General features: G+C 41.7%; 1 protein-coding gene across 2 annotated transcripts in view; it reads left to right on the top strand.

Moving 5' to 3' along the window:
- tfpia (tissue factor pathway inhibitor a) overlaps positions 1–26,089 on the top strand; it is a 34,729-nt gene extending 8,640 nt beyond the window's left edge. Inside the window, exons 2-7 of one of the 2 annotated variants that reach the window (XM_076746713.1) lie at positions 11,605–11,808; positions 20,706–20,882; positions 21,804–21,881; positions 22,858–22,917; positions 25,015–25,203; positions 25,326–26,089. In XM_076746713.1, coding sequence (XP_076602828.1) covers positions 11,605–11,808; positions 20,706–20,882; positions 21,804–21,881; positions 22,858–22,917; positions 25,015–25,203; positions 25,326–25,393 — 776 coding nt within the window. In that variant the 3' untranslated portion in view covers positions 25,394–26,089. The remainder of the gene's footprint in view (positions 1–11,604; positions 11,809–20,705; positions 20,883–21,803; positions 21,882–22,857; positions 22,918–25,014; positions 25,204–25,325) is intronic. The other variant, XM_076746714.1, reaches the window with a different exon arrangement.
- The last annotated feature ends 1,064 nt before the right edge of the window (positions 26,090–27,153 follow it).

The following is a 27,153-nucleotide window of genomic DNA, read 5'->3' as shown; positions in this document are numbered from 1 at the left end:
AGCCTTCATCAGGGTGGGACTATCAGTCATAAAAGACCTTTAAACACATGAACGTGACCAAGTCTCAACAAAGCCTAAGATAACAGGAAAAATGTGATGTCAACAAGCTTTTCCTTCCACGGTTTTCTGGCATTTTCAGATCAAAATGGTGCCACTGGCTGATGTTTCAGAGCAGAATTTATTGTGTAAAATTGTTTGACTCACCACGTTTGTACAGTGTAGAAAGAAAATCAACATTTTATCATTTGAAATTTGCAAACAAACACTGAGATTTGTGAAGGTGTATTCAAGTTAAAAGATTAATAATAATAATGCTGATAATAATAGTGGTATTTGGGCATGTTTTGAATACTTAAATACAACAATAGCATACAATACAAATTAGATCTTCCACACCATCATTCTCTGATTGAATATGATTTTTGTCCAGCTGGTGACATCTGAGAGGAATGTGCAGGTATGTTATGATGAATTCTGAAAGCTTTTCTGTTGAGTCTACTCAATAATGACAGGGGGACAGACTATATCAGAGAGGGTAGAAACAGACGCGGCTGATCTGGAAAAAATGGAGATAATAACACAAACAAAGTGGAATCTATTTTCATGTGTAATAATTTGCTCCTTAGATGCGACCCCAGCAGCAGGATCAATCCCTCTCAGGAAACCACGCTTTCAAACTAAACTCTCACTAAAGCTCCCCGATTGCCAATAGACAATTGTTTGAATGATAACCTGCAATGCAGAGAAGGACCGCCATATCGATCCCCTCTTCTAATCAAGAGTGCATCTACAGTACAACCAGTCGAGGATGACATTTGCACAGAGGGGGAATGAGCCACTTGCTCTCGCTTTCTGTCCGTCCCATTGATTCAGCTGTGTAATCACATCCACATCAAAGGAGAGGAGGCACAAAACATTCATGGCTGCAGCCTGTAGCGTCCTTGAGGGTCCATTCGATGTTTGACAGAAGACGGCTTTATTGTATGTGGAGTATTGATGATGCATTTAGATATAATGGAGTTTTAGACTTTACAGCTTTAACAGGTCGTTCTGTTCACGTTGTACGAGCTCTCTGTGGTTGTTCAGACTCCTGCCGTGTGGTCGCACCCTGTGGGAGTGATCGACTTTCTAAAGTGTCGTCCTTTTCTGATTTTCTGACAGCAAATTATTGTTCCTCGTGGCAATCAGCACCCTCTGAACACACCGCTCACACACATCAGAATGGTGTGATACAGTCGTAAAAACAGGGAACAGGCTTATATTTAATTCATGTTGAATTTATGATCTTGCAATGAGGTACCACAGTATCACAGTATTGCACAGGCTGCAATATGGAGATTTTAAAATTCATGTTTTTAAATGAATTTTGATGGTAAAATAATGACATTTTCTGGCAGATGTGCCTCACTCACACACCAGTAACACTAATACCACGCCTTCCTATAGACATCATGTCTGCTCTGGGTCAAACCTACTTTAGTGATATGAATGTTGGCTGAAGGCGGATTGTGTAGGAGCGTGAAGAGCTCAGACTTTAAACTTTTGGCAGACATTAGGTTTTGGGTTGGTGATGTATGCCAGCTAGTCGCTTCCTGCTAACGTCTGTTTATTGTTTGGTGGGGAGCAGGTAGTGTACAGTGGGCTTTTAGAGCTTTTTGGCTGGAAATATCTACTACTGTGGCCAAAAGTGACCCTAGAGAGTGAGCCAAACCTGAAAAGGTACAGACGGGACAACTAAACAGAGTTAAACCTCGCCACAAAGCTCCATACCAGCTGTTGAAGGTACATTGAGATATCGCATAATATTGTCTCTGTAATTTGTATCTAAGATCTAAAATCTCTAAATGCTCATCTGGTGCATCATTGAACATTATAACAGTCAAGAATGATCCACCTCTTTAAGTACTTTACTGTACCACCAGTGTGTACTTGGCTTTTACCTCCTAGTAAAACATTAAGGCCTCTTCAGTTTAAATTAAGCTGCTATAAACATTCATATACACCTGTGACAGTCGAGCTACATTAGATCTAAAGATAATGTGCTGTTGGCCTCAGGGTTGTGCAATTATGTCTTTAATGCCACTTGAGGATGCACTTGTGTTTGGGATCTGTGGAGAGGGATACGACTGCATAGTGCGCGGATGTATGCGTGTCCTGGAATTTGTTAATGTTGTGTATTTACTGACATGGCTTTTTCTAATTAGAGCTCATCTACAGTTACACAAGGCTCAATATAAGTTTTCCCCAAGGGGAATGTAAATAATAGAATCAGAGTGATAAAGCATACTGTGTGTGCATTGAGGTAACAAGGCTTCGCTGTCTGACAGGCTCGTATTGCTGCAGCAGCTGGAATGAAAATAAGCCGCGACTCACATTTATTTACATTAAACACCCAGGAGGTGAGATGTGACTTGTTGCCACAGAGCAAATTACTTTGTTTGAACTGTACCCTCTGCGCTGCCCGGTTAACACACCTTGTTCCCACCTCTGCATCTGATCTCTTGGAGAGTCAGAGGGCATGACCACTCTGGTAGCTCCCCATGGCACAACGGCACCGTGATGCATGTAGGTGGCCGGTCCGCCATCATGCGGGGCTGCGGGTTAGATAAATGGGACGATAGGCCAGATGCCAGTTCATATTTTCCTCCGCTTTATGCTCCAATTACATGCAGAAGATCAACAAGTGAGATTTTCTTCGCATCTCTGGTTTAGATGATCTAAACTCAGCTCTTTAAATTTACAAGGAGCTTAGTGTGGATTAAGTCTTACATGTAAAAGATCTGAGACGAGGAATCATTTGGTACGTGAGCTGGGCGAAGAAACCGGAGCAGCAGCCAGAATGTAATTAAGTGTCCCAATATGTTTTCCAGCAGATAATTCTGGGAAGCCTCATGAACCTCGTGTGAAAAAACAAGTGGAACATTTTAGAAGCTGTCGTAGATTTTACTACCTGTATGTTTAAATCCGACTGTGGCTTCTGTCTTTACTGTTGCTCCTCGTAGCTCTCTTTAGTGTCATTTAAAACCGTTCTTGGTTATTTCGGGACGAGCCATATGATAATACATCACAGTGACCCACACTGGCTCACAAATAAGCAGCTGCTCACAAATTGTTACTTTCTGTTTGTGTGTGATTAAAATTATGTAGTTAGGTTTTATGCAACATTTAGAATTTTCTTTCACTTCAGGCAATTATAGAAGGTTTAATCTAATCACATTCTAAAATGCTCTTTGTATTGAAAGCCTTTGATTTTTTCCACCCGTGAACATCTTCTGTCATTGGTTTGAACGCCGCTATTCAAGAAGTCGTTTGGTCGTTATTGCAAGTGATGTCATGAATAATTCACTGAGTGTTTTGTAATTGGGACCTCCTCAATTTGGCAGATGGTTCGTTGGTGCTTTCTTCCCTACAGGCTTGTGCAACTTATGGCAAACTTATGGCTCCATCATTGTTTGCCATATGCTCCTTCTGGACTGAAAAGTTGCCACCTTCTGTCAACTGAAAGGGCTAGACACTGATATGCTCCTACAGATGCTTGTTTGATTTCCTGCAAAGGCATGACTGGTTTGAGGATATGTGTCACCAAACTGCAGTACAGCTAATCATGTACACCCCCATTAGAGTACAGCCCAGGAAACGCACTTTGTCCAATTGATTGGCTGAGAAGCAGCCGAGACAAACTCTAATTGGCATTGAGTGGGATTACTCGGTTTGGCAGCGCTCAGACTTTGCAAATGTCAGAGCGCGGATTTGGCCGAATCAGTGAAGCGAGAGGGATTTCTGGTTCCCACTATTGTTTTGTTATCCAGACCAAGTGGGAAACAGGTAGGGGCTCAGCTTAGATATTGCAAGGAAAAGATAATGCCATTGCAGAGGGAGAGTGCAGAGATCTCCACCACTGAGCTGACATTGGAGAAAAGTCAGTTGATAAAAACAGCTATTCAAGTTTGCAGCTGATAGAAATAGGGAAGAGAGTCAAAGCCGTGAAAAGACAGACAGAAAGTTTGATTTTTTTATCTGTCCGGAGTCTTCTGTTTGAAAGAAGAAGCCAAAAGCGTTGTTGGTCGAAAAGAAAAGCTGAGGGGAATGTTGAAGCTGGACAAACAGGTCTACAAAAGCTATCGAGTTGTGAGGCGACAATTAATTCCCTCGGTGCATCCCTCCTCCCTCTCCACCTGCCATTCCAACACGCAGACTGATTAAAAATGCACAAGCCTTTTAGATAATTAAGGTTTGCCTGCAGTGCTACTAGTTAGAGCAAATGAGAAAGCAAAATGAGATAAAACACATACACTCAGGGCCTGCGCAGAGATCTGAAGGCTAGCTTTGTGGAAGAAGATATTATACATATTATCTTATTACTGAAGCGTGAGTTCAAAGTTTTTCCACCTGGGTGTCTCCGGCAACAATCAAACCACCAATCTTGGCAGAGTTTGTCACGCTCTGTGAGCTGAGCCATACAGGACCAGGCCTGTTGCTGCCCAAACACATGTCGGAGGCTCACTGCTCACTCAGTCTTCAGGGTAGCCCCCGGTCTGTTTCCCGACCACACAATATGAGCTCTCAAAGCTCTAATTGTTCGTAGAAATGGCAACAGATTTCTGCCGGAGGCATGAACGTGTCCGTGTTTCCTGGGGATCCCTTTGATGTGCTGGAGATTGTGCTTTGGAAGGTGCTTGAAGCCCACTTTGATCTCTCAACACGAAGCGCCATAAGAAGCGTTCTCCCCGTTTGCAAGGTTGCTGCAGGAATGAGGTCATCTCTCGACAGCTGCTTAACAGCCAAAATCTATTACCTTAATGAGCTGAATTTGAAATGATCTGCAGGATCATTGTCATTGTTTCTTTCTAGTTTCTCAGATTCATGATAATTGAGCTGATCCACCCCTTATTTTGCCGCTGGTAGCCTGGGAGTCATGCACATTCAGTATCTTATCTGCAAACTCGATTGAAGTGCTGTGAATGGAGCTCTGCTCTTGTATTTCATCCGATTTGGCAGAGCCTCTTATCATCAAGTCAAAAGTGAAACCAGTGTGTTTCACAATAGCAAAATTAATAACAGTTTTTAAAATGAACCACCACACTCACCAGTTTGATTCCTCTCAACAGTCCCAGTTTGTGGTGTTTAACCATTAACCAGTTTATTAGTATGACATCATTTGGCATTCTCTGTCAATGGGGATGCCTGACAAGCACATGGAGATAACGGCACTTTTAAGACAGTTAGATAAATTTATACATAGAAAAAATGAACGGACACAATTTTCAATTAGGGATCAACAGAAGGTGGGCAGATATTCCAGATTGGATTTTATGTGAAAGTATTGTCACATTAAATAAAAAATGCAGTAAATCAGTGTATAAAAAGAAAATTACACAGTTTTTCATTTCACCAACTTTTTTTAATTATGACTTGTGGACATAATTAACTGTTTTAAAAAGCTGTACGAAATCGAAGTTAAAACAAACAAGTGAGTTGATTTTATTGGCTTTATTTGATTTGATTTCTCCAGCAAATTTACTCAGCAGTTGCTGATTAGCATTGATTTTGTGAGTTGCAAAACAAAAAGAACTGATTGGCTCATGCCTGGTTAATATGCTGTCTGCATGCTGGTGTCTGGACTGTTTAGACTCACCAAAGATAGTTTTGTTGATGAAGAAGCATCACATCTCTCACTTTGATGTTTGAAAAATGAGCAGTGGGACCAGCAGAGTGGTGGTGAGTTGATTGAAACTCCCAGTGAAGCTTGTAAACACGACATAACCTTGTTTTAATATTTTCATCTTAAAAGATCTGAATTGTGACTTCAGGATTCAGACAGTTCGTCCTGTCGCCTGTGAAGAAAACATTAGCTTTAAGAACTTCAGTGCACAGCAATCGAACTGCACAACGCAACGCTACTGAACATGATGATTATGTTTGAATATTATTCAGTAATCGCAAGTATACAAATCTGCAACAACTTATTTTTTTGCCACTTGGGGGCAGCAGACACAAGTTATGAACACAGCATTGACATATCACCCTTTAATATGGCAAACATTTTGGCTATCAGTTGCTTATTTACACATTCAGCCATTAAAGAACCACCTTCTCATTCATTTGGAGTCATGTTTGTGTCCACTTGGCAAATGTAAGTCTAATATTTACTCTTTTTTTTGGCTCTGTTCTCATTACTGTCATATATTTTTAGATATTATACAGACCACAAATATAGCCTTTAGATTGATTTATAGGAAATAATCACAATTTAAATCGCAATCTCAAAAAGAATAAGCCCTGAGTATTGGTGGGTTCAGCTGTTTGGTGATTTCCAAATGAACAAAAATCTTCATCCAAGCTTCATCCAAATATATTCATCAAGTGAAGTGTTAAGTAAGAATTCCCAGGCTTCATTCAGTTTTTCCAGTCGTATACTCAGCACACTCTCCTGTCACATTGTCGAGGCGAGGAAATATTTTCCCTGACAGTTAACATTTCTCAGACTTCCTTTGTGGCCTTGCCATCTCCTAACATGAAATACAGTGACACCGCACAACTTGGACGCTTGACAGGTGACTGAATCCAGCAAATATCTGCAGTAAATAGTCTATGTTAGGAGACACTTTCCACTTTTTAGGAAGCTACCTATTTCTTACACTGGAACATGAGCCAGCAGAAAGTTGGACTCACTGGCCACTTTTTGTACTGACTAAATGTGCAGTAGTAGATAAACAGATAAAAATTAACAAGCCTAGCATCATTAATGCTATAAGTAGCCAGTAATGCAGCAGTCTTTTGTGGTAGGTTCACTCCATAGCACAGGAGCTCGGTACTTTAAAGCCAAACAAGCAAAAAAGTCGTGTTCTTAAGGGCAGTACAGCAGTCCATGTGGAGCTTTTTCTGTGTTGGCGAGGACAGAACAATACTCTTGAATTTCATGTGAAAAGACGCACACAGAAACACAAATGCATGTAATGAGGGTCACCTGACTTATTCAGAGTTCAGGTGTAATATATTGGGACAGACTGTGACTCACCTTCAGCCCTTTGACCACTCTCCGCAGCTCCTCAGGGCACGGCTCTGATAAAGACTGACATCATTTCTCACATTGCAGACCTATCTACTCTGACACTGTTGATGCACCAATTTGGTTTCTTCACCAAAGCATCCACATGCTGCTCTGACCAAATGTTGCAATACAACCATTATTGGACGGACTTTGTATTCTTTGTTTCATGAGCCATTTACCAAAGTGAGTCACTAAAGGAGTGATTGTTCCAAAAGTGGTGACTAATTGGACCAACTGATATACTGTATTTCCTCAATTAAAAATGCGTCAAGTATAAATCAGGTCTTGAATGATGGCCGAGGGCGTGGTCGACACAAACAAATAAAAACTGGCTCTGAAATACAGGTCAGGAGAAAGTAGGTAAACTGCTGGTGGCTGTGATATTATGTGCATGCTAACGAGGCATAATTGTACTAAATTATTGGCAATTATACTTTTCAAAAGAGGGAATTAGAACTGAAGGCCAGCATCTAATACAAGCCTCCTTCAAATAAAGGCCAGGTACCTTGTGTTGTTGAGGTAAATAAAGACCCTGGTCACTATTTGTGGAAATTTTGTTCAGTGAGGAGTTGGAGCAAAATTCTTTTCTCTTGGATTTTCTTGGCCACACCATTCTGCATAATGTTGTTTCTTTTGCTACAAAGGCCTCTCTATTTATTGCACTTACTGACCTTAGACAGAAAATGATTTTATGGATACTCTTTACGTTTTGTTTACTGTTTTCTGAAGAGCATGAGAAAATGTTACGAAGGATGCTCTTAAGAAAGCATAGAAACGATTTTCTCCCATGCAGACATATACAGTAGTTAGGTCTGCAGATGACAAAACCACTGAGAGCTGTTGAGACTTTGGCAATACTCTGCTCTTTTCCTCTGTTGCTGTCTACATCTGTCTCCCTGTCTCGTACTGCTTTATTAGTGCATCATACTTTACTGTCATCCTGATAACGGCGTGTGCTCTTTGGTGTTGGTGTTGACTCATCAATAATGGGCTGCTTTTTAGTGTTTGCTCCATGGCTTCTGTGCAGTTAGTCCTTAAGCCCCCTTTGCTAAAAGACCTAGAAATTGAGATGCAGGATAATCTTCTGGTACACTAAACAAGCTGGGACGGGGCCTCAAACCGACTCAACCTGCCCATATGTGGAATTATAGAGGTGCTTGGCACAGTGCTCATGTTGAGCAACTCAGATCTTTATCCAAATGGGTGAGTGTGTGTGCAAATCTTGGCCAAGCTGAGCCTGTCAGCAATACTCAGGAGACTAGCTGCCAATGGAAATTTGACGCATCTAAAATCTGTTTCCCTATTCAGCATGGTCCATATTTCAAGGAGCTGGCTGATTTGTTGGTTGGCTTCCAAGGGTTTTGCTGATGCATTGTGTGAGTGGGACTATATTTATTTACCGTCTGTTCAACAGCATGGAGGATTCCTGATGACAGATTTCAAGCTTTGGATTGCACTGAAAGGCTGTTTGCATTCAGTCAGTGCAAGGGGTGTGAAAATCTGCTTTTTTAATGAGTGTTTTTTGATAAGCCAGTTTACTTCAAAGATTATTTTCTAGCCTTATTTTATTAAGTAAAAAACCTGCTTCCAAAAGTCATCTTCTAACAAATGTCAGCCTGCAAGAATGCTGCTGGTTTCTAGTTATATACAGTAAATTGTCATATAAAGGCCAGTATTCAAATAATGGCTAAGCCTCAAATAATAGCCTGGGTGTGGCCAGCAAAAACACATTAAGGTCAATGCTAATTGAAGCCACCTGTAGCCTATCACAACATCTGATATTGTAAATTACATTTTCTTAATCAAAAGTGTACATCTACTGGATAAAGACAAGGCTGCACGACTGTTGAGTTTCCTTCATGGTAGCTCAACATTATTTGTGGAAAAAGGCAAAGTGGAACAGAAGGTACATGACGGTACGGTAACACCTTCTTTCTATCTCCATATTTCATTTCATTAAAACTGTCTCATTGTATCAATGTATCATATAAATGAGTGAATATTTTATGTCACCGCATGACACTCCTGAGTGGTCACAACCTACAAGGGGCTTAAGGGGTTAAAGTTTAGCTCCAAGTTAAAACAACATTACTGTTCATAGCATGCTTCCCTCCGTAGGGGAACCACAATTGCCCAGGGGTGCGCGAGCTCCCGATCGCCGTTGGACGAGGCACCTATATGCTGTACTGTGCTTCATGCGATGGAATAAAGTGTTACGGGCCTACTGTTAAACATCTACTCGAAGTTGTAGTCTGTGCTTTTAAAAAATGGCTTTAAAAGATTTACTATGCAGGCATGCGACTGTGTGTGTTCTCCAAGGTTGTGGTTGTGTTTCTTTCTGACAGCTTCACAATACTTCTGTCTGGACATTGGACACGAGCGTTTGTTGAACACGCTGCTTATTGTTCTTCGGATCCGTCTGAGACAAGATCAGCAGAAATCAATAGGAAGAGCACGTTTTCTTACCTCTCCAAGGGAGGCAAAAATATGCCTTATTGAACAGTCTTCTTTACAGGCTTTGCATTAGACCAGTCTGAACCACATTTGTGCTTTTGCTCCCAAAAAGTAATAATTCTGTTGCAGCCATGGTAGCTTGAGGCATCCGTTGAGAGCAAACAATCCCATTATTTCTCTGTAAAGTTTGTTCAGTGAGATTCAGCCATGAGGTGTGTTTGCATAGCCAACATGGAGAAGGGTACCAGACAGAGATCCACATTTCCTGTGTCGCTGTGTAATTATTCCCCTGCTAGACGACTCAATCTTATACTGCTTATCAGACATGACAAGAAGAACGTAAATAAAAGTCTCTGCAGGGAAGCCCCGCTTTCCTCACCCCACCCCACCCCCACGTGCAATAGCAATACCACAGGTCAGATGGAAGCAAGGAGATAGCGAGTATTTGATTGGTGTCCCCAATTCCTGGTTGCAAGTTAGAATTGGATGGGTGAAGAAGGAAGGCAGGTTGGATTGGTGAGCTGTTGCCCTCATTACCTCGCCTGGCAGAGTGTGTAGACTGCTGTGCTGATAGGACAGGGCAGGGTGGTTCCCTTTAGAGGATGTGCTTTGATAGAACTTTGGATCTTACAGCAAAGAGAATTTAATGTTTGTTTTCCAAGCTTTCCAGCCACAGCTGGAAAAAAAGAATTAAATGATGATTATACTCTATATGAACTACATAATTTTAGCACTTTAGTGTTTATCAACAAACATTTGTACCAAATCTCATGGCAAATTATTCAATAGTTGTTGAGATATTTCAGTCTGAACTAAAGTGGCCGACCAATTGATCAGCAGACCAACAGCAGTTCAGTGGGACAAACCCTTAGCATGGCTAAAAACCTCATATTCACATTCCAGCTCACAAGTTGTCTGTTGTTGTTCACCTATTTTCCCCCCTTTTATTTCACTCTCCACTCTGTGCTTACATCATGAAAAATGCAGTGGAAGTAGAACTTTGAAACGTTCCATGGGAGATCACATAACATCAAGGTTATTGAATATTAACATGTGCAATGCAGAAAGACATTTTTAGACACTGTCAGTCAAGCCTCGGCCATCTGAAAATCCCTTTGGGCACAGATCCGTCTCTTTTCAGTGCGTTTTGAAGTAACTGCACAGCTACAAGCGGGCATAACAGAGACCTGACCTAAAAACAGCAGGGATGAGGGCAGAGAGAGCCATTTCCCAGCAACACACTGAGATAGTGATTTAACATTCGCAACAGTGGTTAGCAGAGCTCAAAGTGTTTTATGTCACCTCTTTCCTGGATCTGACAAAGCCAGCTTTTATGAATGATAATGACAGCAAAGAAGTGTGTCTATGCAGAGCTAATTCACTGTCCACAACCCTGACAACTGTGAGTACAGTGACCTCTGTCCTCATCCAGCAGAATATCCAATACATACATCGATCAAACACGTTCTCCACAGCAGGACAGATCATTTAAAAGACACTCTGATCATCCAGTCTCTCAGTCAGTGCAACATACTGCCCGGTCTGCTGCAGTGTAAACTACTGCTGTGTGCTGCATTCGGTGAAATTTCTGCAGCTTTCACTCACCCTTCTCCTGCTCGCTGCCACCAGCCTGGATCTGCTTTTATTTACTGGGAGATTTAGGTGCTCCCTGATGGTTTCTTATTCTCACTGCAAGTACAGAAAGTACATCCCAAAAAACACCTTTAGGCTCGTGCCTAAATCAGATGTTGTACGTTAAAAAATAGAAAATAATGTCAGTGGCTTTCCTGATTTTGCATATTTGTAATTATTCTGTCTAAATGTTCAGTCATGTCACACAGGTCACCACGCTTTGCCATTCACAGATCCATCACAGTGTCCCTCTGCAACAGAGTATTTAAAGACAGTGGGCTGTCAAACCACACACTAAAGTCTTTTAGAAATTATAGTAGCATGCAACTTTGCCTTATCTCAAAGCCCAGGGTTAGAGTTTGATGCTGTGACCTAATTTCTTCCCCCCACACAGACACAAAAAAAACCTTTTCACAGAGTGCCACAAGAAGCCGAATCCTAAAAGTTGTCTTTCTATCCCACCTCAGCAGATGGAGCGCAGCCCGAGCTCTTCATCTTCAATGAGCTGTGCGCCCTGAAGGACGAGAAAGGGCCTTGCAAAGCCATTAAGGACCGATTCTTCTTCAATGTCGACACAGGTCGCTGCGAGCTCTTTGAATATGGAGGCTGCGGTGGAAATGCCAACAATTTTGAGAGCTTGGAAGCTTGTGAGGAAACCTGTGTGGTCTCAGGTGAGTCTGACACTTACAGCTACATTAAAAACCAGTTTTTGACACGTTTCCAAATATTCACCTTGATAAGCGGTGAACACATTTCACTGTCTCCACTTAAAGTCAGCAGTGACACAGACCCCATCGCCACTGATACAAAGGGATTATTTTTCATAATTGGACGTACATTAGGACAAAGATGTGTTATAGCTTTGCACTGTTGTGTTGTTAGCAAATGATCAGTTTTGTTTTTCAAGGACTGTTGTTCCTCATTAGACTTTATTGCCACCTTGGGCATAAAATCCTATTACAAAGTCATTTTGTTGGTATGCAGCTAAAATGGAGCATTGCCAGCACATTAATTCTCAACAGTTTTCCTGGAGGCATCTGATTAATGAGAAATATGGGCACTTTTAAGAGAGATGGCCAGCATTGTATTATTCATGAGTCGCACATACTACGTTGATGACAGATTGAATTTGAATCTGACATTCTTAATGAAACAAAGCACCTCGTAACAAATGCTGCATGTGTGCGGCCTTGATGAAACTGTTATCTGATAATCATCAACAATGTGAAAGAGGAAAGAGACGCTCTGTTGGCCTGACAGCGAGGCTCACGCCGTGGGTTCGGGATGGAAAAGTTCCTTTAATGAGGCCAACCGCTTCCACCATCAACAGCCATTTGTCCGGGTGAATGTCAATAATATACCCACTCATTATAAATGAAGGAGGACAAGCAGCCCATGGCCTCGTGTTGGCTACTTGTCTCAGCTTTCCGATGTTCAATGAAAGCAGTAAAACCATGAGATTTCTTCAAAACAGCATTCAATTCTGTTGTTTCCATATTAACCACACAGGCCTAATGCAGGAGTATTTATGGAGGCTGTAGCTCATGCACATTACAACAGATCAATTTATGAGCTAATTCAGTCTAATTAATAAAGCCATTTTTGCCATTGGACCGTTTTTTTCTGTTGCTGTTGAATTCTATTACAGCTGTATTTTTCTGTTAATTAAGGATAATTTCTTGACATTTAAAATTATTTTGTTTATTTGTTAGACTTGAAACACAGCAAACACGCTGGTCGCCTACATCTGAATCTACAGTGAGTTATACTATGGCCTCTTGAGTTACAAAGGGGTATTATGAGACCGGCTGCAGCTAACTGGTAGATACAATTCAGTATTCCTCTATTAGTCCCGCGAGGGGAAATTCTAGATAGATATACAACACAATGCTAGACATCTTTGACATACCATCAGAACTGTTGCTTCTTCTCATTCTCTTGATAATGTTATTGGAGTTTGTGGAAATAAATAGCTGCACGAGTCAAATACATAAAAAAGCAATAAATCCGGTTAGGTCTTGTTTTTATAGTTCAATTAGAGCGAAATGTAAAATGTAGCTAAAAATACTGCTGGATTCTGAATGGATGGGGGGAAGAGCTATGGCAGTGTTATATGATATGATATATTTATATCAGGGATTCAGTTTATTTTCTCCCACATTATCCTGAAACATTGTGGGTGATGTTCCTGCCGCGCATGGATTGGATTGTAATTGGAAGACGCGTCTATCAGTTATAATTCTGTCGACGATATTTATGTCGTTTTAGGATGTCACGGCATTAATGTCGTCAAGACCTGACTCAGAATTAAAGTCAGCAGCCTTTTCTGCATAATCAATTTTGCTCTTGTCGAGGCCAATCGCTTCTGAAGAGGCAGATATATGATATATGTTAAATACATTATATTCAATGCCCCCCATGCAGGTCACAGTTATGTGTGAGAGATGGACTAAAAGCTGCGGGGACGGTCTCTGATCTTTGCTGGATCTTCCTTAATCAGATGTTGTTAAGAGCATGCTGATACCTGCTGTGTCGCCTGCTACGGGATGTCAGGAATATTATACTGCTGCTCTTGACAAGCAATCAAAGTTAGAGCAATTAGACGTTTCACCCCAGGGAGATGAATGTATCCACAGTAAGATGAGCTGCTCTGTGCTGGTTGGTTCAAAGCACTTCAGGTGAATGGAGATACGTGTGTGAAAAACACTGCACGTCCACAAAAGGAAACTGGAGAACGGCAGAGGAACACTTTTCTCTCGGGCGTAACAGCTGCATACAGTGTGTAATTGTATCTGTCATCTAGAGCATGAAAAACAATACATTTTTAATACTCAAAAGCTTGTCTGATCAATGTGAAATATGCCCTCGCATGCATGGCAAAAACACATCTATCAAAGTATTTACATGATGTGTTACTCTGTGGTGTGACGAAGTGCTTTCTCCCACTGGCATAGAATAACCTTCAAATCCTTATTGCATGCTATGGGATGCATTATGCAGGCAGTCAGAAGGATTGTGAATGAATCTGCATCCTGAGGGCCTTTACATATGCAGTAGATGCTCCATTTTACGCCCTCGTCAGTCTCCACGCAAACAAATCTGCGCTGTAAAGATAAATCTGGAGGCGTCCGGCTTCACCGGCCAATGCAAAGGTGACTTTAAATAAAACGGTAACATGTCAGCACAGTGTCAGATGTTAAAGCTGGTCTGTATGTAGGGTCTTACTCATGATCACGAGGCATTATGAGTAAGCTATAAAACTTACACATTTGTACGATGGCATGCAAAGGGCGGTTTCATGACTGTTTTTATTGGTTCAAAAAAATGGTTGTTGCATAACACCTAGTTGTGGTTGCTTTTTGCTACATTGACCCACACTTCCATGTGTGTTTCCATTCTGGATGGTGACTTTGGCCACTAAGTCCAAACTAGAATGGAAAGGAATAAACCCGGTTTTGTCCAAACTCTGAGCAGGTTTTGGCTTTGTGTTAAATTCAAGTCCATCGTGTTCACACTGAAAAAGTGACAAAACTAAAGCTACCGTGTGGAGTTTTTGGCTTGCAGCTTTCGGGATTATCAGGTGGCACGCAACAGTCCAATGGAAAAGGAGTGGCTGCGAAACACGAATACGTTTTTCCATAAACACCTCAAAATGACTCACAGCTGGCCAGGTGAGACGAGGACTGCAAAGACTCCACCCAGGAAAGGCTGCAGGCCAGGACGGCATGAGGTGCTGGAGCAAGTGCAGCTGCATGGGGTCCTGCAGGACATCCACACCCTGAGCCTCAGACTCAGAAATGTCCCCTTATGCTGCGGAAGACGTCATGGCTGGTCGTCATTAGACCTGTGGCCGTGACATCCCACGTGATGAAGACCCTTGAGTGACTGATACTGTCCCACCAGCACTGGAGCTTCTGCACTCCTTCTTCTGTCTACCAGGGGAAATTTGCAGTCGATGATGGCATCATCTAGCTGCTACAGCAGGCTTATTCCCACCAGCACAAGGCTGGGGGCACAGAGAGGATCATGTTCTTTGATTTCTTCAGTGCTTTTAACAAAATGCAGCCTCTATTGTTTGGAGACGAGCTCCGGGCCATGCAGGTGGACACTCCACTTGTTTCCTGGATAATGGATTTCCTGTCCGGCAGGCCACGGTTTGTAAGACTGCATGTCAGGAAGTGTAGTAAGCAATACGGGTGCCCCCCAGGGGACTGTCCTCTCCCCCTTCCTGTTTACTCTCTACAGCTCAGACTTCAGCAACAACTGGGAGTCGCCTGAGTTCGAGCTCTATGGACAAACTGCCTGGAGTTTCTGGGTAATAATAAAAACAAACAGACAAAATCTCGTCATTGCCTGTTCGTGTTAAATAGAGTATGTTCATTTTTTGGACATTTACTGCAAGCACAGTACACTACAAAGACTGGTCTGAAGTCTATAGTGTATATAATCAGTATGGAATTGGAGCACAGTGGTATTTATGAACAACTGACATGAGTGTGATCGCTGTAAACAAATGAAGCCATTAGTGAGAAAATTGGGTAGCCTTGAGCTCCACTGCAGTAAAACTAATGATCATGTCAGGCTTATTAAGTCTGATGCATTTGTAAATTCATTTAAAATTAAACCAAATTAACAGCAGTCTTTTAATTTTCATTGATCGGTGCCACCCTCTAATATTAGCCTGTTTTCCTGAACAATATGATGTTGATTGTTTCTTTGTATACAGTAAATACATGAATTCAATTCTAACCTCTGTGACTCAGTGAACACAAAGATGAAGCAAGTATTTCCAAGAAGGATTTTATTTAACAGCCAGACATTTGAAAATGTCACCTCGTTTGTAACTTAGAGGAAGCAGATCTCAAGGGCAGGCGTCTTCTGCTGCGGGGCTGTTATCATCAAATCAGTGACATTTTAATTCCCACATAGCACACACTACAAGAACAGCTAGTTGACACACTTGAGATGTATTATTGCACCCATCAGTTAGTTAAACCTTCTGTTGTGTCTGTATTTCTTACACGTGACGACACAGTCGCAGACATCTTAACGAGAATCTTCATGTAAAGGTCACAAACCAACAAAGTGAGGAACGTTTCTGTGTTGCAAACTTCTTTTATCTCTGAGCCTGGCGAAGGCTTTTTCTCTCCAGTCCTGATGTTTGACTGAAACCCCAATGAGTCATAACCATTGTGCCCCCAACTCTTCCTTTTGGTTTGATGCCCCTTTTACAGCTCTGCTTGAAGAGGTCACATAGGCAAAAGAAAAGAGGGGCAGAAAAGCCAGCAGCACAAACAATGTGTTGCTGGAGGTGGCAGAACTGGGTTGATTGTTGAAATCTGGGGTCTCATTTATAAAACTGTGTGCAGGATCCACACTCTGTACACGTGCACAAAAACTGAAAATCGCGTCACCAAAAGAAACAAAAAACGGCGAATGCACACCTGCAGGCAATGCTCCCTTTATAAATCACAGTCCGCCTGGAAGTGTGGGCACATGGATCTGCACGCCCACATTCAGCCCTGAATGGTCCACGCAAAGCACCTTATGAATGGAAATAAATGAATACAAATGAGCCGGCTGATCAATGGTTCATTACTGTGAAACGTGGCAACAAACCGAAAGGAAGACCAAGAAAAGGAGGTATTCTGAGATAGAAATGGAGGTGCTTGTGAATGAGCTGGAGGTCAGGAAGCACATGCTGTTTGATGGCCACGGCTAAGGATATTATTAAAAAGTATTGACGCTCCGTTCTGCAGTTCTTTAATGCTATTTGATCTAATCTTGGATTTGTACAACTGATGATTTCGTCAGTTCGTTACGATCCTGTCAGGCCTCCCGTCGGCGCTCTGGAGGTTTGAGAATGTGGTGAATAAACACTGATGAAATACTGAGAGCACTGTAAGATTTGAGTTGGTTTATATCTTTTTAAACTGAAAGGTGCTTGAAGAATAGTTGTTCCAAGTACAAATAACGCTGCTGGTTTGAATGCTTATGATCACCTGGATCTATAATCAACGTCTGATATTAAGTGAAATTACATGTGTGAGAGGCCTCATTATAAAATCTGGCTTAAATTCAACACCTCACCACCTGTGACACCAATATCCTCTGTCTCAGAAGTGTTCGTAGGCATGGTTTAAGCTTTATGTGCAGGTGTGCACATTCTCCCATCATTTTTTTATAAATCACCGTTTGTGCATAGGAAGTGCCGTATGCCTCTTTCAGGCTCATTTTGTACAAACACAACGGATGTAAACAAGATCCCTCGACTCGAAAATTGTGAGCCGACTTTGCAGCGTTGAAACAAACTTGTGTTTTCCTGTTTTTCATCGCCTAATGTTTAGTAAATCATGGCAGTTTTGGGCTGTTAATGGGACAAAATGCTTAATAGGTAACACTCATGTTTCTCTCAGACAGCAAACGTTGAGCTCTTCGATAAACTGGCTTCAATCCCACCAGATTTATGTCAATTTACAATATGCAAACAGTAACAAGGTTATCAAAAACAGCCTTTTTCGGGCCGTGGATAGGCTGATACAGCTGCTGAGGTCAGTGTATTTCTGTGTTATTGGACATCTGTCTCCATCCAGAGTTTGAGTGCATTTATTTTGCTAAATTTCTCGAGGAGGCCAGGCCAAGATGGTGTCAGTTAGAGGCAGAACAACGATCAGACTATGTTGTAATTTATTGAAGAAAACTGAAGGAACAAAATTAATTGAACAAGTGTAGAGATAAGAGAAGGATGATGCAGAATTTTTGGAAACACTGGAAGGTTTTAATGCATTAATTTTACAATGTCTAAAAATCTCATATTCTGAGGGCCAAAATGTGAAGCAGTCACTGCAGACGGTCTTAAATGTTGAAGACTGTTTCCCTGAAACATTGAGGTTCTCTTTGGAAAGAAGCCAAAACTCTCTGGAACGACAGACCGTATGATTCACACCCAGCACTTGTAGAAAGAGCTGACCGATAATTCTCCTCAAAACACAAATCACCTCTTCCACCTTCACAGCTTTAATAGAGAATTGTGTTTCTGAATTATTCATCGCTGCATGGCTCTGGAGAGCGTGCTAGACGACCCTCTGACACATCGCTCTGCCCATGCTTTTAAGTCAAAGTCACCTCATAAAGTGTATTTAGATGTTACAGTGATAGCCTCTTAATCACGGTCATCCTTCAGCAGAGTGTGGTTATTCAAAGACCGAACATAAAAACCAAACAGAGCGTTATTAGTTGGTGTCAGACATCCTCATCTGTTGGGACGATGCAACAGGTGAGAAGTCAGACGTCTCGACTGAATTCTAATTTAGCTTCTAACAACTTTTGTTTTTTGTGCTTGTTAGCCAGTGAAGCACTCTGTCTGTCCACGATGGCTGCCAGCTTTGGGAAATTTCACTTTCTTGTCCGGAGTTAGATACATCTCTTGCATCTGTCCATTAAACATAAGTCTACAGCTAGCAGCCGGTTAGCTTAGCTTAGCACAAAGACTGGAAACAGCTAGTCTGAGAAAATCTGCCTGCTAGCACCAACATGTTTTATCTTTTATCTTACAGCTTATGAATGCTGGAAATTCATTCAATAACAATGCAGAAAGTTCTTATTATGTAATGATTTAACACTGTATTGATAACACTGGTTATCTTTACTTGAGATGGATTTATAATGGTGCAATCTATCTATTCATAAATTAACTCCTTAACATCCACATTTCCTCTTTTATTTCACAGTTAAAGTTGTTAAAATCTTAATATTGCACTGCATGTTTTAATAGTTGCACCAGTCCATGAAATGAAAACATTGTGTATGCAGCTGGACTCACTTCAGACACATCTTCCCAAAATACAGGCAGCGTATTTTTGAAACTTGGGGATCTCCGCTGTAATTTCAAATAAAGTTTTGTGGGTGTGATCAAAGTTCACAGCGAGTTTGCACTGACTAATCCACTGGTGGGTCACTGAGGTTTAATTGGCTTGCTTGTTATTGCTTGTTTCACTCCCTTAACAGTCTTTGGAATACGCTTTGAAAGAGTAAGATGCCTCATCATTGTCATTTTAAATGTGACGACGCCTCATTTATGTAATCAAACTTTCCACATTATACACATTTAAAGAATCTTATCAGTTAGTTTTGATGAAATCAGTCGTGATCCATCTGTGTGGTGGATCAGCCCAGTACACCTGCCATGATTGGATGCTCCCTCTCTGCTCTGCTGTTGAGAAGTGTTGATCAGCCAGTCACGGCTTGTCAGGCTGCACCTGTCTGGGTTGACGATGCCAATAAAGTCTGTTAGAAACTGAGCCAGTCCAACGCAACTGATGCCTCTCACACCACGGCACACTCAAATGAAGCATGGGCCCGTCACCGGCTCATAAATGTTTTAGGTTTTGTGACGGGTTATTCAAATAAACAACAGGGTTCCTGACAGCCCCCCACAGCCCCTCTGCTGCCTTTGCTGTTGAGTGCTCCTTGCTGCAGACAGAGACAACATTTAAAGATATAGATTTCAGATTAGAGAAACTCTGAGTGCAGTTCATACCACAGATATGAAGTACGAATAAACTCTAACTTTTGAATTTCCCCTTTTTAAAAGCATTAAGGTCGGATTGGCAGATGCCATCAAGGAAAAGGAGGAGAAACAGGAAACAAAACTGCACAATTACAACAACCTTACACAACCTTACACAATGAAAGATGCAGAATTTAGGTGAACATCAGACTTTAGCTTCGAGCTGTAATACCCTGATCCCAGTACTCCAAAACCCGGGGGTGATGATATATGCAACGAGTGCTCCGAAATGAAACATGGGAACTGAGGTAAGAGATATAACAGAAAAGAAAGCAGAGAAGGAAGACATGGCAGAGGAGGTTCACTGGGGACAAGGGGAGGCAAGAACGTTCTTCCTGGAAGTGTTGACTTTTCAGCTTGCAGAGAACGAGCGAATGTGAAACCTGACTGGAGTGGAAATGTCACCGCGCGAGGAGACAGGAAGTGCTCTCGCTGTGGCCGTGGCCTGCACTTCATTTATTGGACCTTAAACTCTGCACAGGCTTTGAGTACCTCTATCTTTGCTGTCTTTATCATGGTGTCCTTGCCGTGGTCTTCCCTTACTCGGGTTCTCTCTTCAAGACTTATTTGCTGAACCGACCTCAGTGTTCTCTTTCAGATGTGTTATTCACTGCTCGAAGGCCTGCACGATACCTTTTCTGTATAAGCAAAACCTATCACTGGCTTTGTTGTGAGATACTCAAAAGCAATTTACCAATCAGTACAATTAAGATGCTTTCAAAGCAAAGCTGAAAGCTCAATCGAGGCAGTGGAGCGTGTCAGGTGTTGAAGCTTCTGTTTTGGTCTGAATCGTTGAAGCTCTATTCAGAACAAAAATGATGATACTGTATAACAGAATGTACTTTCTGTCTTTGTCAGTCAAACCATAAAAGAAAGTTACGTCTCAGCAGCAAAAGTCATAAATGTTAACCAAAACTGTAAAATCATGTAGCAACAGAGTCAGTAATAAAGAGCTGTAATGGAGTCATCGATTAATTGCTCTTCCTCTCTTCTTCCTAGATGACAAGAACCCGTGTCATTTACCCGAAGCTCCTGGTCCTTGTCGGGGGCTGGTGACGCGCTACTTCTTTGACGGCAGGAGTCAGCAGTGCAAGCATTTCTTTTACGGTGGTTGCTTCGGCAATGCCAACAATTTCAGGAGCATGGCGGAGTGCCAGGCGAAATGTCAGAACCCAGGTGGGCCAGGTTGAACTTTTGTCCTTATACAGTAAAGGCTGACACCCAGGCTGCCCACACAGCAGCTCTGTGAGCTTCAATTCCAAACCACAAATTAGGTCTGGTTGGGTATTGTGCTCTGCAGTGCTCCGAAGATGCTGTCATCTGGTGGAAAATGGAGTGTATCTTTAAAAAAAGTGTCTGTGTAAGACCACAAAGGCCATTTAAGAGTCAATGTATCTACACCACAGCCTTACAGATAATAAGACTTGTAATTGTGGTCTGTCCCATTTCTGCCTTGTCGTCAAGCGTTTTAATTTGGCCGAACGGAAATAATTACTTTTCCTGTCTTTACCTCGAAGAAGCATGCCAAGTGTCATTTACATACCTCTGGGTTCATAGACGGCCAAGGCACAGCTGATCGCAGCTGCCGCACAGCGAATGAAAACACATTTCAGAGTGGTGACACAATCAAAATAGTCCCAATGCAGAAAATTAACTTTCTGATGAATTTTAGCTGACCATGAAATCACATCCCACCTTGATTTAGCATTTAAATCGTTTTTAAGTGGCCAAAGCACACTCAATTACACTAGACTTAGGCACGACTTAGAAGTCATTTAGATATTGAAAATGTCAAAGAAAATAACGAGGAAGTCGCTCAACTGTGACCAATTTCGCCGACGGCCTATGTTGTGCTGGAAATCAATTTGAAAAGCCTTTTTTTTTATGGATAACAATTTCAGATAGATGGCTTTGTCTGGTTTCATTAGTAGATTATATCTGTTTGCAGACCAACACCGTTTATAGTGGGATACTAATGAAATTAAACTGGAAATTAATTATGATTGATCACTGGGATTTAATGGGATCTGTTCTAAATATAGAAAATCCTGGTTTAGAATCTGTGATTCCTGAGATTCATGTTTTTTGTCAATTTAGTAAAACCCACTAAGGCACCCGAAGTCCAAACACAGCCTGCTAGAAAGTCCGATGTTGTGCTGTCCACCGTACTAACTGGTAAGACTGCATGCACATCACACTCTACTTCAAGTCTAATATGTTAATGTTGTGTGTCTTGTTTAACAAAAAAAAACGCTGTACTTTAATGCAGAATGTACAAAACAACATAAAATTACTCTGTGATTCAACATATTGGGAAATATATTATCTTTTGGAGGGAGAGGGAGATGGAAGATTGGCACCATTGTCTTGTTTGTGTGTTAGGTGGAGTGCAAGAGCCAGGAGGTTCTTAGCCTAGCTTAGAGGCACTGGCAGGGGGAACAGATACCCTGATGCTGTCCAAAAACACAAGTTCCCAGAATGTTCCTGTTACTGTGAGATTGCTAAGAAAGCCAGTGGAGACGGTGCAGAGAAGCACTGGGAGGAGAGATAAACTGGAGTTCATCAGCAAACAGTTCAAGTCAAGTCAAATTTTATTTATACAGCCCGAAATCATAAATCACAATTTTCCTCAGGGGGCTTTACAACAACACCCTCTGTCCATAGACCCCAGATTCTGGTTTGGAAACTCTCCCCCACCCCACCCCCCCAAAAAAAACAACATTTAACAAGGACACAGAGAAGGATTGTCCTCCCAGGACGGACAGACATGCAACAGATGACCGAGAACAGACCAGCAAAATCTCAGCGTGTACACCACAACACTAAAACCTCAGATTGTCACTTCTACATCGCTGTTTGCAGATGGCTGAAATGAATGAGGCGCATCATGTTGATTAATAAGCGCTACAGACGGATTTTTGAACTTGAAGAACAAAACTTCTCCCTGCTTTCTGTCTTTAAGATACGCTAAGCTAAGCTAAGCTAAGATAAGCTAAGATAAGCACCTCCTGGTTCCAGTTCAACTCTTAATGCACAGAAATGAGAGCGGTATTGATCCTCTTTTTTCACTCTGGGAAAGACGCATATTTCCCAGAATGCTGAGCTATTCTTCATCATAACTAATCCCTTGACGTGTGTGTTTGCTTCTCAGGAGAATTGACTGCACCTGAGCCTCAGGTGCAAATGAACAACACCAATCGAGAGCCAGGAGGTAAGAAAGGATGACTAGAGGTGTGTTCAGACAGAGCCGAGGGGTAATTGCATGTGCAGTAAAATCAATGGAAAAAAAGCAAGAATAAACACATATTTTTCTGCTGCAAAATGAGGTGGAGACAATTTTTGCTTATTGCAGTTCTTTGTGAATGTACAAGAGGAAAAGAGAGAAAGAGAAACAGCAGAAAGAACTGAAGTTGTTGCTGAGTTTTGAGATCAGTCAGAGTCTGAGCTGCAGCACCGGTCCACACTCACACGGGCACAAACGGTCCTGCATTATGATGCAAGGCAAAAATTAGCTTTGCTTTCCATCTGAATGCACCATAACAAGGAACATTTTCAGTCTGAGTAACATCAGATTAGCCTACTGTGTGGCTGATTACAGTTTTCAGTTCAGCATCAGTGAGGAACTCGAGAAAAATCAGGGGGCAGGAAGGCACAAAGCCAGAGAAGTTAATTCATTGCAAACATGATGGAGCAGCAGACATTTAGGATAGATTAACTGTTGTAAGGCATAATTAAATCAATCACCCTGTCCTCGGAGGAGCAGCCGATCTCTGCTGAATTCTGAATTCTGAACCCTGAAAGCGGTGCAAGCTGCCAATAATGCAACTGTGCAAACGCCAAGGTGAAGTAATGCACTGATGGTAGGCAGCCTGCAAAATGTCGCCTGTTGTGCAAAGCAAAGGGCAGAAACAGTGCATCAGTGTCTCCTTCCCGAAGCCCATTTGTCACATATTCCCACTAACTAATTTTCTGTGTTAGGAGCGAGGGGGCATATATCACGGTCGTCGTGTTCCAAGGCTCCTTTGTGCCGCAGCAGGAGACCCTGGCGTGCTTCCCTCAACTCATTCAAGGAGTTATAATTTTAAGAATTCAATTTCACTCTTGTCAGAAAACAGAGAGGCAAAGATTCAGGATGACTTAGCCTCGATGGTACTACCTCCCAATCAGACTGTTTTTTTTTTGTTTTTTTTTTGCTTGTATTTCTGCGATTAGATCTCCAGCATGTGACAAAAATGTCTCTCAGGAAGAAAGCTGGCATGAAAGGAAAACTCCTCAGAGTGTCTGTGAATTATTCAGATCTTAAATTAGACAGATCTAGAGGGTAATATATGCTAATGATTCATGATTCAAATATCAGGTGACACTTGTTTTTCACATCTGAGCTGAAATGGAGCGTTTGAAAAGTCACAAAAGCTGCAAAATGAGCATGACAGAACCGCCACGCATCCTGAGTGTGGTGTCCTTCCACCGAGCAGACGCTGCAGTGTTGAAACCAAAGACTGACATCTTGTGGTCATACGGTGATCTGCACCTACAGTGTCACAGCGAGGAACTGGAATGTAAATACAGGCAAATAAACCAGCTCACATAGATAGTAAAGCAGTCAGACATTAAATATATTATGTTATATAGGATTAACAAATGATCACATTATGTTTGTGTTATGTTAGTTGCTTCATTTAATAATTCTTAATCTGAAGAAAAGAAGCATATTTGAGGGATTTCTTACGGTTTCTCATCTGTAAAATCATAATGTCTAATGCTTTGTTAATATTGATGTATGACAGTAAAATGATCAGTATTTATTGACAACTTGGTCACAATTAATACATCGCTCTGTTCCAATTGACCCCAGCAAATGAAGTAATAATGAGGTAAATATTGGCTGCAGAGTCAGAGCGTTTACCTGGGAAAGTCAAGGCGGGAAAGAGCGCTCATGACTGCTAACAAGCTTCCCTACAACTCGACTACAGCTGCTTCTCACCATGAAGAAAGCCCCAGAATAAATGAAAGAGGAGAGCTTACAAAGCCCTTAGGGAGGCCGCGATAACAACTCTCACTTCTTCAAATCTGTCAGTTTAAGTCTGAGAGCCTGCAGACGCTGGACGGAATCTATTCCACAGTCAGACTGAAGCGTAATGTGTGAGGATGTGAGCCCATGTGGAGTTAAAAGCTGAGACGAGGAGCTAACAGGCTTTAGGACCATGCATCCTCCACCGGGCCCAGACTAATTGCTGCTGGCTGATAAAAGAAATTGTTAGTTGCTTGCTGATCTACAGCTTTGATTGTTCCTTGCTGTGTTTCACAGAGTTTCGGCCTTCAGAGCTGTGCTTCAGTCCTGTGGACCGAGGGACGTGCCACGGTTCAGAGAGGAGGTTTGCATACAACCCCAAGACCAAGAGATGCCAGATGTTTGACTACAGTGGCTGCGGGGGAAACGAGAACAACTTCACATACCGGAAAGGCTGCATTATGAAGTGCATTCGAAGCAGAAAGGGTGCGTTAAGAGGTCATTTCCAAAAAGAGCAAGAAAGAAATGTAGCTTTGTTCAGTCATAGAAGCACAATGATCAATAATCATTCAGTTCGTTTCTAACTTTGTTGCTCTGTTCTGCTGCAGCTCACGGGATGAAGATGATCCGAATAAGGAAGAAGAACATCGAGAATATTCTTCATCGCACCGGCTGAAATCTCTGCATCAGATCTGTGGAGCCTCGTGTATTTATGTCCATATTTCATTTTATAGCTTTACTCATATCTGTTGTATAAAAATCACTTTAGTGTACCTGAATGAGCTTTGCAGTGACTGCAGTTATCGTCATGATCAATATATCTGACAGACAAAAAACACATTCGTTTTGCTGATGTCTGACACAGCAGCTCTCTGCGCTGATGCTCTGCATGTCCACTTTTCTATGAACAATACCTTTTAAAATTCCAAAGTTCCTGTTCTGATCACGCTGCAGCGACTGATGCTTTCCTTTCTCCTCTGCTGTTAATCAATGTGAACAGCAGCATTAGCAGATTAAACTGGTGGACAGTCTTTATTGTTGGATCAACGACAGCGATGTCTCCATCGGACACATTAATCAAGATGACCGTGTCCTCACAGCTGTAAATCAATGAGAACAAGGTCACGACTTTGTCACATTAAACATGAACTTTTCTCCCTTCTTTTTAATTAATGTTATGCAGTTTGGTAAATCAGTATTGCAGTTCTGCTCGGGAGCCAGAAGGTGTCAGTGTTGTGTAAAGTATGTTTTCACAGCGGTGGTGGGTACTGATCCCTCTGCACAGTGTTTGCTTCACTGTCTTGTTTTATAACCATGGTTATAATGTATTGGACTGTAAGATTTCATATAATAAAGTTCAACAATCATCTTCTTTTTCCTTCAGTTTTTCTGTTTAATTTCCCATCAGCCATCATCATCAACAAGTTCACTGTTTTTCACAGTAAAAAATCTTAAATAAAACAGGCTAACAGTCAAACACATTCAAATAATATGATAGCAGAGATCTCATCGTTTCCATAGGCCTTACAAATTATTTAAGGCTGTTCCATTACTTATTCATCACGTAAGACCAGTGATCAGCACATCGACGCACTCCACCTCCATCCATGGACAGACAGCTGAGCAGGTGAGCGATTCAGATCCCATGGACACATTAGAAACACAGCGAACAGTAGACTCCATGTCATCTGTAACCTCAGACTATTTCCTGTTTCACCTCATTCAGTTCTTCCTGCTTTTTCACTGTGTTCACCATCTCCAGCAAAAACAAACCTGCATCGCACACACTGGCTCCAGTTTCATCTGCCCTCCTACAGCCAGGTCTCTCAAACATGAACCACAGAGCAAATGACACTGATGACCCCCAAACACCTCACTTTACCTCCACCTGGTCGAGACTTTAAAGTGGAAAAGAGCTCAGCTGAGCTGGAGTTGTGCCAATTTAGCAAATATTTACACTTCAAATATATTTAAGGACTGCTTGAGTACGCTTAAGTATACTTGAAGCTGAAAAAAATGGCACAAAGTGTACTCTAAAAGTATAATTTAAGTGTATTTTTCCATCTGGGACTGCTGTGAGAAGGGATGTATGAACGTGAACAAGACGATTTTACGGATCGTCAATATCTCGTTCTGTGTTGTTCTGGCTGGAAACAAATCTCCCTCTGGGACAATAAATCCAGTCCTCACCGGAGACCACAGTGTACTAAAGTGTCTCTTATGTGTGCTGCAAAAGCAACGTTAACATGGATTTTTGTTGATAATTCATCTGGTTTTTTTTTTTTTTAAAAAAAAGACTGTTTATCCTTCAAAATAAGGCACTAAAAGCAGTTTTAAAGTCTCTAAATGAAACAGTGGACATGTTTTAGCTCATTCTACAGTTAACACCGAGTTTAAAGTTTATAGGCTGATTCCAGTTATTTTTATGTGTACTGA

The sequence above is a fragment of the Chaetodon auriga genome, chromosome 13 (assembly GCF_051107435.1).
Source record: "Chaetodon auriga isolate fChaAug3 chromosome 13, fChaAug3.hap1, whole genome shotgun sequence".
Lineage (NCBI taxonomy): Eukaryota > Metazoa > Chordata > Actinopteri > Chaetodontiformes > Chaetodontidae > Chaetodon > Chaetodon auriga.
The sequence above is the reverse complement of the archived record's forward strand: the minus strand, read 5'-3'. Positions and strand labels throughout refer to the sequence as shown.